Raw genomic sequence first — 13,253 nt, 5'->3', positions numbered from 1 at the left:
TCCTCACTGGGGTTGCTCAGTGAGGGGCTGGGCTGGCCGCTTCCGGTGATTGAACCGGAGTTTTCCGTTTATCCACAGAACAAGTTCTGTGCCTCCGGCTGCAGTACAGGCCTGCCCACAGTACCCTGCCAGCGTGTTTACACCCTGACCTGGAGGGACCAGCTAAGGGTGAGAAAGTGATTCGCTCTCCACGTCCATCTCATGCTTGTTTGGTTGGCCGAGACCGGCCATGCATGCTGTGGATGGTCCCGGGGCTTTCAGGTCTCACGGGAAAGCTCTCCATTCATGGAAGCAACCCCATGTCAACTGGCAGTGTATCCATCCGCTCAAATCCATGAAATTCCGAGACATAGAAAGAGGGAACATTTTGTGCTTCTAAACGATTTCTCATCCAGTGAATCACTGGTTAGGATAAATAGTTTAGATAAATGCATGAATATTTTATTGCCTTTACTCGGAGTGTTGAATTCAAATTGTCTTCCTAGAGTAGAATCATTTCAGAGGCAAATCTTAGAGGAGACGTCGGTGGTTGCTTGTCTCATTGTCCAGAGGGAGGGTCCTGGATTTGTTTCCGATTGATTTAATGATAAAGCAATGGAATGACACGAAAACATTTTAAAACTCCGAACTGCCGATGTTATAGTGAGAGTTCTGAGGAGTTTTATTTTGTTTACTAATTGGTGGGCTGTCGTGTGGAAAGACGGTTCTTGGGCGTGGGCTCTTAGGCACATTTGGCCACCATCTTACTGACCTCTGCCGAGAAAATAAAATGAAAAATAGGAAATACTTTAAACATATAAAAGGGCCCACCAACTCTAAGCATAAAACAAGCGTTTTACTGTTGATTTTTAATCATTTTGAATAGTATTTATGAAACAAGTTTTAGGAGTCTCGACCCCTAATGCCGGTACTGCTAGAAAGACATGTCATTTTGATATCTCCTCATTTCTTTGGCTCGTCTCTAGACTTGTGATCAGAAACAAGGAGAGTTGTTAACGGTAGCTTAGTCCAATTTCTGCCACATAACGGACTCTGTATAAATAGCAACTTTTGTGCTTCTCTCAGGCCAAGGGGTTACTTCCCATGAGTGTACATACCACAGGCTGTTTGCGATGGGCACTCAATCAGTTTCCGCTGCCACGGGCAAGTACGCGGGCTGGGAAAAGAGGTATCACCTCTCGTGGGGTGTCCCCACCTGCCCGTGTCCCTGGCTGTGACCCCAGCCACCCTGAGGAGGTTCGTGGTCCGTGTCTGCTTCATTCACCTCTACCTCCAGGGATTAGCTCTAGCCACGTCCTGCAGTTTCTCCCCTGATTGGGGCCGCAGCTGTGGTGACTTTGGTGGGTGGACTTAGGAGCATGACACAGAGGAGCGGAGAAAGGCAGGTTGGCCCCTCCTGCCCCGCCTCCCCTTAACACGTTCTGAGCCATCACCAAACGACGTTCGGTTATCCGGATCCTGCAGGACCACCACATTTACCCCCGCTGCCACTATCTGTGGTTTCCCTCCTGATTTGACTCTTACTAGATCCATAGCTCACGGTCACATCTGTGGGTTGAGGGAAGGCAGGTAGGTTTGGTATCTGGGGTTCTCAAACTTCCCCAAGCATCAGAATTACCTGGTGGGCTCTTAAAGCCCTGCCCCCAGAGGTTCCCTTTCAGTCGGCCAAGCCAGCTTCATGGGCTGAACCCCGTACTCAGAAGGAGCACCCATTTGGCTTAGTGATCTGCTCTCACCATCTTGAAATTCTAATCATTTTTTTAATCTTAGGGCCCCGCATGTTCATTTTGCCCTGGGCCCTGCATATGGTGGCCAGTCCTGTCAGGAGGTCCAGAATGGAGCTTGAGAATTTGCATTTCCAACAAGTAATGCATTTCCCAGGTGATAGCGATGCGGCCGCATCAGAACCACTGAGTGAGGTTTTGCAGAGTCAGCCCAAAGGACAGAGGAAGAGGACAGTGGCTTTCCACCTCTCCCCCGCCACCTCACCTCTGCTGGACCAGATCCCATCACAGCCATGATCATGGAGGAGAAAACAATGTGACAGCTTCAGTTATTTTTGTTATTGCCGTTATTGTTCTCTGTTTTGTTTTAACCAAACTGAATGCTCTCATGAAGCATGCTGCCTTTTTAATACCCCCAGCGACATGGACTTGATTTCCCTGTCTGTACACCAGTCCAAAAACAATGTATTGAAGCAGCTCGCAAAAATACATAAAGTGGAACAATATCATAGTAAGTAACTTGAAAGGCCAGGGAAAGGAAAGCAGTGGAAAGAGTGATAAGGTAAGCTGAAGTTGGGGTGTGAAACGCACAAAGGCTTCACACAAGCTCCAATACGCCAACTCGAGTGGAGCCCCAATTCCTCAGAGCCTTTTAGCGGTCATTGCAAAGAGAGATACATTCTTTATTTCGTGACCCGTGTTTCTATGTGGAGAAATAATTTTTACCTCCAAGTAGGTAAAAATAGCCTGCTTGCCTGGGAGAAACCCAAATGTCCCTAGTACTGAGACGTTCAAGAAATTTCTTTCATGAGGTGTTTTTCTTTATGCACATAACTGTCGGCTGAATCTGCAACTTATAATACTTTGCTTAATATGTGCTCTCCTGTATGTTTTGTGAGACAGGAGAGCTATGAGACCGAACAAGCTACAATGCGACCTTTCCAAAACTTTCCTCCTATTGTAAAGGGACCAAAAAGCATTCGAAGCCCTGATGGTTATTTTGTTTTGGCAAGTGAATTGACTTGACTCTCGTTAAAACAGCCCATAAAATGAGGCTTTATGTGCCCACTCTTATCGATATAACACTATGACTTATTCTTGCCGAGTAGACATAAGACATTTTCATTAATGAACGGAAAAATGCCAACTAAACAGGGAAAACAACTGAAATTAGCCCAGCAATTTGATATCTAGCCCTGGTCAGAACATAGGACCCTGATTCTGAGCTGAGCTCTGTGTTGCTACCAATTCACCACGTTCGTATTTTTCTCATTTTCATAGTAAAGCATCCTCAGCGAGAGTCGAACCCCATGACGACAGACAAGTGTCCGTTTGGTTTGTTTTGTGTCCCCTCCACTAGAATTAGGGAGGGTTCCCCCTTTAATTAAATGGTGGAGGTTAAATCGTTTTCTTCCCCCACTTCCCAGCAGGAGTAGTAAGTTCCTTTTATTTTTCCTTCATTCACTGGAGGCCTAAAGTTTCGTGGTTGTCCTCTGGCTCTTTCCCATAAGGTTATCGGTCATCGGTTTAAACAGGAGGCAAGGAAAGGACTGTTTATTCCATGTGGGTAAGAAATTCCCTCAGCTGCCTCGGTGACAGGGAAAGCATGACACAGCTGCTGAGATGCTTTCCCCTGGCACTACCCCCTGCTGGAGACCACCGTGAAGCTAGACCCCCTGAGAGCGTCCTTCCTCCGTGTTGCATGCACAGAACCCTTTGGTCAGGAAAGCCTTGCTCGGGCATGGGTTTGCCTTCTTTAAGATCACAAAGGATTTGTTTTGAAAAATTAAACCAAAAGAAAGCAAAGACAAGTAAAGAGAAGTGAAGTGGGGGAGCGCGGTGGGGGGGAACAGAAACGGGTTTGGGAACTTGTCATCAATCTGTGATCATTTCCCTTTAAGATGTCAGGGCCACTGTTTTGAGGAAGGTAGAAAATACAGATGTTCCCAGGTAAGACTTTCAACACTCTTGTCCTGTTCCTGATGTTCTCATCTTCCTGTTCCGCTCACTGTTTTCACGGTTATTTCTGTTGCTGTGACAACTCATGCACATATAAACCTTAATGGATATGCTAATTAGTACGCTTTATATCAATTTGTAAAAGCACTAGTGCCTTGTAGAGTCTTTTTAGGTGTATTTAAATACTATGGACTCTAGTGATGGTCATATATTTATCCTTTTAGCCACCGTTTTAACCATGAAACAGTTATTCCCACCAGCGTCATCATCGTCATCGTCATCATCACACCAGCAGCATCATCGTTGTTCTCGTCCTCAGGAAGGTTGGATTCACTTACACTAAGTATTTGGGTGCGGGGAGAAAAGGTGTCCGTAAAGCCATAATGAACTACACGTAAAGTTTCAATCATAGTTTTAGCTGAATTATTTTTAATTCAGGTTATTGAGGAAAGTAAAAGAGTTATCTACAGTTTTTCCCTACTTAACAGATAGTGAGCATCAGACTTTAATTTTTAAATCGAAACAGGGATTGATCCAACAGGCATTTCAGTGATGCACCTTGGAGAAGACAGGCATCCATGTGTTTCACCCTCCCCCGCCCCACTTCGCCTTGCTGTTTCCTGTAACATCTGTTGGGTTTTACTGCCATCTGCTGGCCACTTCATAGAAACGCTTTCACCTTATTGACACAGGAGTCTTGGAACCTTGCTCAGAAGCTCTTTTTGTTTCAGCCCGTGTCCATGCATTCTCCTCCTGTCCTGTGTGAAACCGTCGGATTGTTTGAATCTGGTCGCTCATTGTTAACACACTCATGCACCTGTAATTGTCTCCCTGTGCCAGAAGCCCTGACATGCTGAGGTCGGAAGTTTCCTTTTCCATGGGAGGAAGGCATTCGTCCACAGATTCCAACAAGGCCTCCAGCGGAGACCTCTCCCCTTATGACAACAACTCCCCAGTGCTGTCCGAGCGCTCCCTGCTGGCTATGCAAGAGGACGTGGCCCCGGGGGGCTCAGAGAAGCTTTACAAAGGGCCAGAGCAGTATGTGCGGGTGGGCCACTTGCCATCTTCGAAGTCGAGGGAGAGTTCTCCTGGACCAAGGCTTGGGAAAGGTAACTCCACCAGTGACTTTGATTGCATGTGGCCTGATGTGGGTGATTTGGACCTCCTCTCCATCCCTTCACCATTTCACGTTTCTCTAGCTCAGTGAGCATTTACTGAGGACCTGCCAAACACCGACTCTGAGTCTGAGTCCCTGCAGACCCAGCTAGCTGGGAAGCGGTCTCAAGCTCTGACAGCCCCTGACATTCCCAGCTGACTTTCCTGCTCCAGCATCCGAGGAACTTTATGTGTCCTGCCTGTGGGTTGGGGTGCGTATTTGTTAGGCTAAGATGTCACCGAACCATTGCTGTTAACTTTTATAAAAGGAACAAGCTGAACTTACTGTATAACAAGCTGGCATGTTCCAAAGAGGTCTCCATGGGAGATGACGTTCTTAGGCAGAATAAGGTTTCCATGGTCAAATACATTTGGGAAATATTGGGTTAACCAAGCTAACGGTCTCTCTACTGTACAAGTTCTCAGACTCTTTAAAGTGCTAGTGGGCACCATGGATTTCCACAATGGGAGGGAGGGTATGGGTTGCAGCTTTTCTCAAATTCATTTGACCACCGAATGTTTGGTTCTGTTCTCTCCCTCCACAGAGTAATTCCTCAGGGTCAGGACTCAACAGGACACTTTTAAAGTAATAATTGGAAGACACGGTACAAATTCTTACTATTTTATCTCAAATTTATAGTTTAATCCGAAGAGCCACTCCGAAAGGGCTTTTTTTTTCTTTTGGTGTTTTTAATCACAGCAGTTTTTTTAATTTTACAAATATTCGTGTCAAAATGTTTTTTAAATTTACAATGAAAACAGTAACCCATGTTCCCATCAGGCATAAAATTTATTTTTAAAATGCGAGAGTACTTGCCTCATCTGTAAAATGGACTCAGGGTCATCTCTTCAGGATTAAATGAGAGAATGCGTATGAACTGCGGAACACAGGGAAGCATCCGGTAGACGTTTGCTTCTAGAAATATCATTATTATCAGAATTGTAGTGAGGATTAAATGAGACGGTGAAAACACCTAAGATAGTGCCTTAGGCTGTAAATAGTTACAGACAGACTAAGGGGATGTATGAATAAATACATGCAGGACTGACTCTGTTGCTGCCAGATAAAGAAACTATAACTATTCCTCTGTCTCTGTGTTAGTGCGGTCAGAGCTGTTGCCACCCATCACAATTCTACTGGTTTCCTATTGCTGCCGTAACAAAAGACCACAAACTTAGTGGTTTAAAACAACACACAAATTTATTATCATACGGTTCTGGACATCAGAAATCTAAAATGGGTCCACAGGGCTGTGTTCCTTCTGGAGACTCTAGGGAACAATCTGTTTCCTTGCCTTTTCCAGCTTCCAGAGGCTGCCTGCATTCTTTGGTTCCTGGCCCCTTCCTCCATCTTTAAAGCCAGCAACGTAGCATCTTCTATCTTGCCTCCCTCTTATAAAGACCCTTGTGATTACATCGGGCTCGCACGGATAATCCAGGATCATCTCCTCATCTTAAAATCCGTAATTTAAGCACACCTGCAGAGTCCCTTTTGAATATAACATCTTTACAGGTTCTGGGGATCATGACACGGACATCTTTGTGGGAGTGCTTATTCTGTCTACCACAGCCATCATAGAGAAAGCCTTTTTGTAAATCTCAAATGGAATAAGCATCTTAAAAGGCAGGTCTGCACCGTATTCTGCCTTGTGTCCATCACAATCTCGAATATAGTACTTTGAGCAAAAGAGATGTTATAAACATACTTGTCTATTGATTTTTTGCTCTTCACTTTGATTGTGAGTTACATACCTTTTTTATACACTTCTTCCTAGACATGGCAGAGGAGGCTTTCAATATCTGGGGAACTTGGCATTCAACATTAAAAAGTGGATCCAAAGACCCAGGAATGACAGGTAAAGGATACTTTTTTAAAACCGGTATTTCATTTACTTTTTAAGTTAATTTCCTTTCATTTTCACCTTACTATCATCGTATTACATGCTTGTCAAATATTGTTTGGAAAATGCTGGAAACAGAGAAAAAGGGGAAAAAGCTATACTTATCCTTTCCACCAAAGTACATCAGCCTTTGACTTTATTTCGTTTCATTTGCAGGAGTTTTTAAAGATAGTTACAATCATTCTGTCTGTGTACCTTTATGTGATTTGTTTCCCGTCCATTCTCGAGTTATTTTCCATTATTGTTGAGAGCCATGTGGTATGCCAGATGCATATTCGTAGTTTAGAGCCCAATGCTGGGACAATGAGTTGTTTCCATTTTTTATTGATGTAGTAATAAGTCATGATGTCAGGGACCTCTTTTATGGAACTTTTTTTTTTTTTTGGTATTTTAAGTTATTAACAAATTCACAAAATTTCAGAAAGCCAGTTACAAATCCAGAATAGTAAAGTGGGGGACTTCCGTGGTGGTCCAGTGGTTAGGACTCCAAGCTTCCACTGCTGAGGGCCTGGGTTCAGTCCCTGGTTGGGAAACTAAGATCCTGCGAGCCGCGTGGTGCAGCAAAAACAAAAACAAAACAAACAAAAAAAACAGAATAGGAAAGTGGGTCAAAAATGATAAACCTTTTCAAGAATTCAGAGGTGCAGTCACTTCACATCGCACAGAAGATGCGTTGTCTGATGCCCCATGAGCTGTAGGTGGCAGTGCCATTTCACTGCACTGTCCGTGTCACTTGAACCTCATTCGTATTGCAAATCACTGCGTTTGCATTTTGGCTTCCTTAAAGAGCAAACTTGTACTATTTTCATTTGCCTTTCTCACCAGTGTTTTTTCATTTTTCTATTGATCAGCTGAATTTCGCCCACTGATTATCAGTTATGTCATTGGCTATTTGTGTGTGCCAGTGTCTTTAAAATTGCTTCTTACAAACTCTTCCTATCATAAAGACGTTAACCCTTTGTCCACTTTGTTTGCCACTGATATTATTATCCCTTGCAGTTTTTTCCCCTTTTTGGATATCTGAATTTTTTTTAATGTTTTACGTAAGTAAGCCTATCACTCTCTCTTGTTATGAATTATTTCACAAAATTAATCTTTACTTTTACTTAAGCATTGGAGAGTCAGTCATCTATGCACTTTTCCCTTTCATAGTATTCCATTATTTTAACCCTTAATTCTTTAATCCATCTGGAATACATGTTAATATTATTACATGAAGCGTGTAAATTGTTTGGTTTTATTGTTTCTCCCGAATGTGTGTGTATGTATGTATATGTGTGTGTACATGTGTGTATATGTTCCCTTTCTCATTGTTTTGTAACACCTCCCGTATTACAGTTTTAAAGCATGGTACATTTCTAATTTAATGGCCTCTAATCCAGTTTGAGTTCTGATCCATTATCTAACTACATCTCATTGTATCCCATGAGGTGCTTTACTGCCTTTTCCCCCAAGGATAAAGTATTCCACGATATTCTGCTCTGTTTTCCTTCGCTCTTTCAACTCTGATCTGTCCCTGTATAAATGCTCATATGCCCCTCTCTCCCCAAAATGATCTGCTCTCTTTCCCTGCCTACTAAAAAGAAATGAGAGGACAGGGCAAATCCATAGGAAAAAGGCAGCCTGGGGACATAGGCCCCAGGAACTCCTCGTTTGCTTGTGAAATGCACTGTTTTGCTCTCCTTTCAATTTCCTGAGGAAAGTTGTATCAGTTAGGGAAGGCTAACTGCTGTAAGAAACACCCGCTAAATGTCAGTGGCTTAACCTCTCGCAGGTTGATTTCTCCCTCACCGCCCAGTCCACTGTAGACTGTGCAGGGCGATTAAGGGTGGGAGTGCTCTGTTCCACAGAGTCATTCAGGAGCTCAAGTTCCGTCTAGCCAGTGGCTCCCCCATCCTCAGAGGCTGGAGTCTTCCGTGGTTTTTCCATCCTGGGCTAGAAGTTAAAGGAAGGGAGCAAGCAGGAAAGACTAGGAGTGCATTTGGGTTTTTGTTTGTTTGTTTGTTCATTTTTTTATTAGACCAGGCCTAGAAATGGCTCACATCACACCTCTGCACATGTGTTAGCCAGACCTCATTTATGTGGCCCTCCTAACTGCAACGGAGGCTGGGAAATGTCATCCAGTAAGGAAAGGGGACGATTTGGTGAACAACGAGCCAGTCTCTCCCACAGTGGAGGTGGTGGAATGTACACAGCGGCTGCTGTCTTCATTATCTTCTGGCACCAGATGAGGCACTTTTGATTCATCTCATTTATTCCTACAGCTTTAATTGACACAATAGAAACGTGGAAACATTTGTGTCTCCTCTGGATTGCAAGTTGCGCTGAGCGGGAAGGGAATGTTCCTTTCACCTTCTAGGTTCAGAGAAGTTTTCATAACCACGCAGAAGGGGGCTTTCCTAAAACATCACTTAGGGCCAAGGACTATCCGGTTGCATTTGACAGCTAACCTGTCAGAGTCCAGGCATCTGTCTTTGGAGCTGCTTCGCGAATTGCGCCAGTAATCCAAAAGCGCTGCACGTGTCTCTTACTAGGAGGTCTTTCACTTTAGGCAACAACAACTAAGCGTGTCAGCACTTCTTCAGTTTTTGAAATTGGCAGTAGGAAGGAGATAACAGGGCATCCCGACAGGGGCTCTACAAACCAATTCCATTTCTCGTCCTTCTCTCCGGCTCCCAGGTTCCTACGGAGACATTTTTGAAAGCAGCTCCCTCCGACCGGGGCCGTGTTCTCTTTCGCAAGGGAACCTGTCCCCAAACTGGCCCCGGTGGCAGGGGAGCCCCATGGACCTGGACAGCAGTGCGCAGGTCATTGGCAGGACTCAGACCACGAGCACCATCGCCGAGTGCAGGGCGCACGCCCCCGTGGCCCGCGTCTGCAGCACGCCCCCCATCAAGGGCGGCGGGGGCGGGAGGCGCGCGCCAAGGCCAAGGCCGGAGCCGTGCTGGACCGAAGACCTCGCGGAGCGCGAGCCGGAGGCGGCCTGGCTGCAGAGGAGAGCCAAGCCTCTGCACCAGAGACCTGCAGAGGGTGCCAGGCGCGACAAGAGGCCTCCTCCTCCGTATCCTGGTCCAGGGAAGCAGGCCCTAGCATCGGCCCAGCAGCCCGCGGAGCCGCCGCTGTGGAGGCCTCAGAGGCCAGAAGGAGGCTCGGGAACAGCTTTGGAAGAGGGAATCCAAAGAGCCGAGCGAGAGCGTCAGGCCGCCCAGCAGAAAGCGAGCAGCGCCTACCCCAGTCCCTCCAGTGATCGGAACAGTAAGACCTTGGGGGAACCCAGCTGGCTCGACTGGCAGAGGGAGCGGTGGCAGATCTGGGAGCTCTTATCCACCGACAACCCCGATGCCCTCCCGGAAACGCTGGTATGAGATGAGCCCTCCACGCTCAGCCCTCACGTCCCACACAGCCTTCTTCCACTCCGTAGGGGAAAAAGTGGGGTTGGACAATTGGGCACTTACTTGTTTTTCTTCTTTTACACTTAAAAAAAAATAATAACACGAGAAAAGTCAGTTCACTTAAAGATATAGAGCACTAGGACCCTGGCCATTTATAAGATTCTATTGCATAGCCAGCCTTCAGAAAAAACAAAACCAGAAGTGGATGCTAATATCCAATCTAAAAGCTATTCACATTGGCTCTGTATAAGATAAAGCTCTTGCTTTGGTATAGCTTAATTGTATTTATGTGTCTTCAGTCTTGACTCTTGTATATTCTGTAACAGATTATGTATGATAATCCTATATGTTATATTCACAGAAAACAGAAGGAACACATTTTTAAATCACTTATTCTAAGTAATGAGGTTCTATAGAGTGTTCTAGAATACGCACAAGCAGGTTTCTGCGCTTTGGCCGTAGCTTTTTAACTGGGGACAGCCCTTTCTTCGATGCCTGAGGAAAACACTAACAAAACAAAATAAAACAGAATATGAGAAGCCATATTTTTCTATAGTAGTGAGATACGAAAAAATATAGTCACTGAATGCTTTTTCATGTTGAATATGTTTTAAGGAAAATATTAAATTTGGTACAGTATGGAATATATTTTTAGAATCTGTTTAGAAAGAATTCAGAGAGAAAGGCCGTGCCTGACAAAGAAAGAATAATTAAGAAGTTGTCCTTCCCATTCTAGGTCAAATTCAATTTTATATAGACCATATATAATATATATTTATAATGTACGATTTTTATGTATTTTTCAAAACTGCAAACTGGAATCCAGCTATAAAGTGTTTGAGGGTCAAAAGAGAGTATTCAAGTTACAGAACATGGTTTTTCCTTTTGCCCCATAATCAGTATTAACCAAATTATATGCAGTGCTTTGTGAAGTAAATCATATTTGGAAAAAGATTAAGCTCTGTATTTACATTGTGCCAAAGGCTGAGGAAATGTTTTCTTTGGTAATTTTACGTGTAGTGTAAAGTGTTCCTACCATAGTGCAGTAGTAAATTTGAAGTTTTTCAACTGCAAAACAATTTTTGACCAGCGGGTGGCAATTCGCTTCAGTATTTTATGAGAATTTTTTTTCACTTCATAAGGGAATGTGTATTATAGAAAAAGATGGTGTTTTTTTTTTATAAAACATGCTACTCTTAATTTTCATATTGGCAATGACATTTTCAGTGGTGTTTCCTAAATTTCTTACTTGTGCCATAATGAATAAAAAGTTAAGCAAAGCCTTCGTTCCCTGGCATTAAATCTAGTGAATGAACTCGCACCCCATTCCAAACGTACACTTCCCTATCCCCAAGTCCAAGTGTAATAAATACCGGCAGTACTATACATACACAGCTAAAGAGCTAGTAAAAAATATCAGGTGGCTTGGGGACGTAACCCGGTGACGCTGAAGCAAGTGAAGGCTGATTGTCACTCATTTGAAACTCAATTGTCGATGAGGAAGTGGTTTGCTCCAGGATGGGAACTCAGGTTTCCCACCTGCTGGACAGGTGTTGCCCAACAGAATCCTTGTAAATTACATCTGCACTATAGGCCTTAGATGCTCCTTTTGCTTCCGGGCTGAAATAATGAAGTCTAAAAATGCTATCTGATGCCTCTTATCGGGGGAACGATAAGGATATCCTCAAGCTCTGTCACTGGGTCCAGCACTTCTGCCACTGGCAGGAACTCGGGAGGGATTCGCCTGCCGGCCTCTGGTTCCTCCTGGCTGCCCACACACAGCCCAAAGTTGCCAACAAGACCCAGAGCAAACGCTGTCTGACTGTGGACCACAGGTTGCTCTCCTGTGCCACCTCTTCTCTTTCTCCTCCCGCTGACTCTGTTTTCTTGGCTTTGAATTTGACACCAGTCTGGCCAGCTCTCTGTCTCCTTTCTGGACTCAACTGCCTGATATATGGGACCCCCCCCACCAGGTTCTTGCCCTAATAGTCCTGTTTTTTAAACTGCCAGGTCAGATGGCCCTGAGGTTGACGTCTGTGTCACAAAAGGTAAAGCATGTCTATCTATTAATAGATCAAGAATAGTCCAGAAAACATGGCTCGGAATATTTTTTATATAATTAAATTGTGGTGTGTGTGTGTGTGTGCTGTGCCTGTTTATGCCCATGTACGTACATGTACTGAACAATATTCACTCTCCCTTTCTCTTTAGATGGTTTAAGCCCAGTGGCCCTAACTTTAGCTTTGCGAGTGAAAGCTTGTTTCTCAGATGCCTTTATCACATTGAAAGTAAGCTGTTTCTTTAAATTAATTTTTATTGGAGTATAATTGCTTTACAGTGTTGTTAGTTTCTACCGTACAGCAAAGTGAATCAGCTATACATATACGTATGTCCCCTTTTTTTGGATTTCCTCCCCACTTAAGTCACCACAGAGCATTGAGTAGAATTCCCTGAGCTGTACAGTAGGTTCTCCTTAGTTATCTATTTTATACATAGTATCAATAGTGTATATATGTCGATCCCAATCTCCCAATTCATCCCACCCCCCCTTTCCCCCCTTGGTGTCCATACGTTTGTTTTCTGTGCCTGAAAATAAGCTGTTTTAAAACACACACACAAGCCCCAAAGACCTGAGTCAAAATTGGAGTCATTTCTAACACCTTGTAAACGTTATAATACCTGACAAGACAAAAAAAAAAAAAAACTCTTTCAATTTGGACAAAACCATTTAACAGGCTGTTGAAGTCACTCATTCCTGGGAGCAAAGAGATCCTACAATCAAGAAAAAAGCTCCAGGGGCTTCCCTGGTGGCGCAGTGGTTGAGAGTCCGCCTGCCGATGCAGGGGACGCGGGTTCGTGCCCCGGTCCGGGAGGATCCCACATGCCACGGAGCGGCTGGGCCCGTGAGCCATGGCCGCTGAGCCTGCGCGTCCGGAGCCTGTGCTCCGCAACGGGAGAGGCCACAGCAGTGAGAGGCCCGCGTACTGCAAAAGAAAAAAAGAAAAGAAAAAAGCTCCAACGTGCCACAGATGTCTCTGCATCTTTGAATACTCAGTCACCGTTTTTGTGTCTCTGCCAATGGGGCAGAATGATGGCAGAAATGGCCAAATAGGAATCTGTCT

General features: G+C 44.5%; 1 protein-coding gene across 3 annotated transcripts in view; it reads left to right on the top strand.

Annotated features, from left to right (window-relative positions):
- ARHGAP6 (Rho GTPase activating protein 6) overlaps positions 1 to 11,411 on the top strand; it is a gene marked incomplete at its 5' end in the record, with an annotated part of 486,010 nt that extends 474,599 nt beyond the window's left edge. For all 3 annotated transcript variants that reach the window (XM_082681871.1, XM_082681872.1, XM_082681873.1), the window contains 3 exons: positions 4,524 to 4,792; positions 6,614 to 6,694; positions 9,419 to 11,411. In XM_082681871.1, the coding sequence (XP_082537997.1) occupies positions 4,524 to 4,792; positions 6,614 to 6,694; positions 9,419 to 10,104 (1,036 nt within the window). In that variant the 3' untranslated portion in view covers positions 10,105 to 11,411. The remainder of the gene's footprint in view (positions 1 to 4,523; positions 4,793 to 6,613; positions 6,695 to 9,418) is intronic.
- Between the last annotated feature and the right edge of the window lie 1,842 nt (positions 11,412 to 13,253).

This window comes from Grampus griseus, assembly GCF_964374135.1.
Source record: "Grampus griseus genome assembly, chromosome: X".
Lineage (NCBI taxonomy): Eukaryota > Metazoa > Chordata > Mammalia > Artiodactyla > Delphinidae > Grampus > Grampus griseus.
Note: the sequence above shows the minus strand (reverse complement) of the source record. Positions and strands in the feature narration are given on the sequence as shown.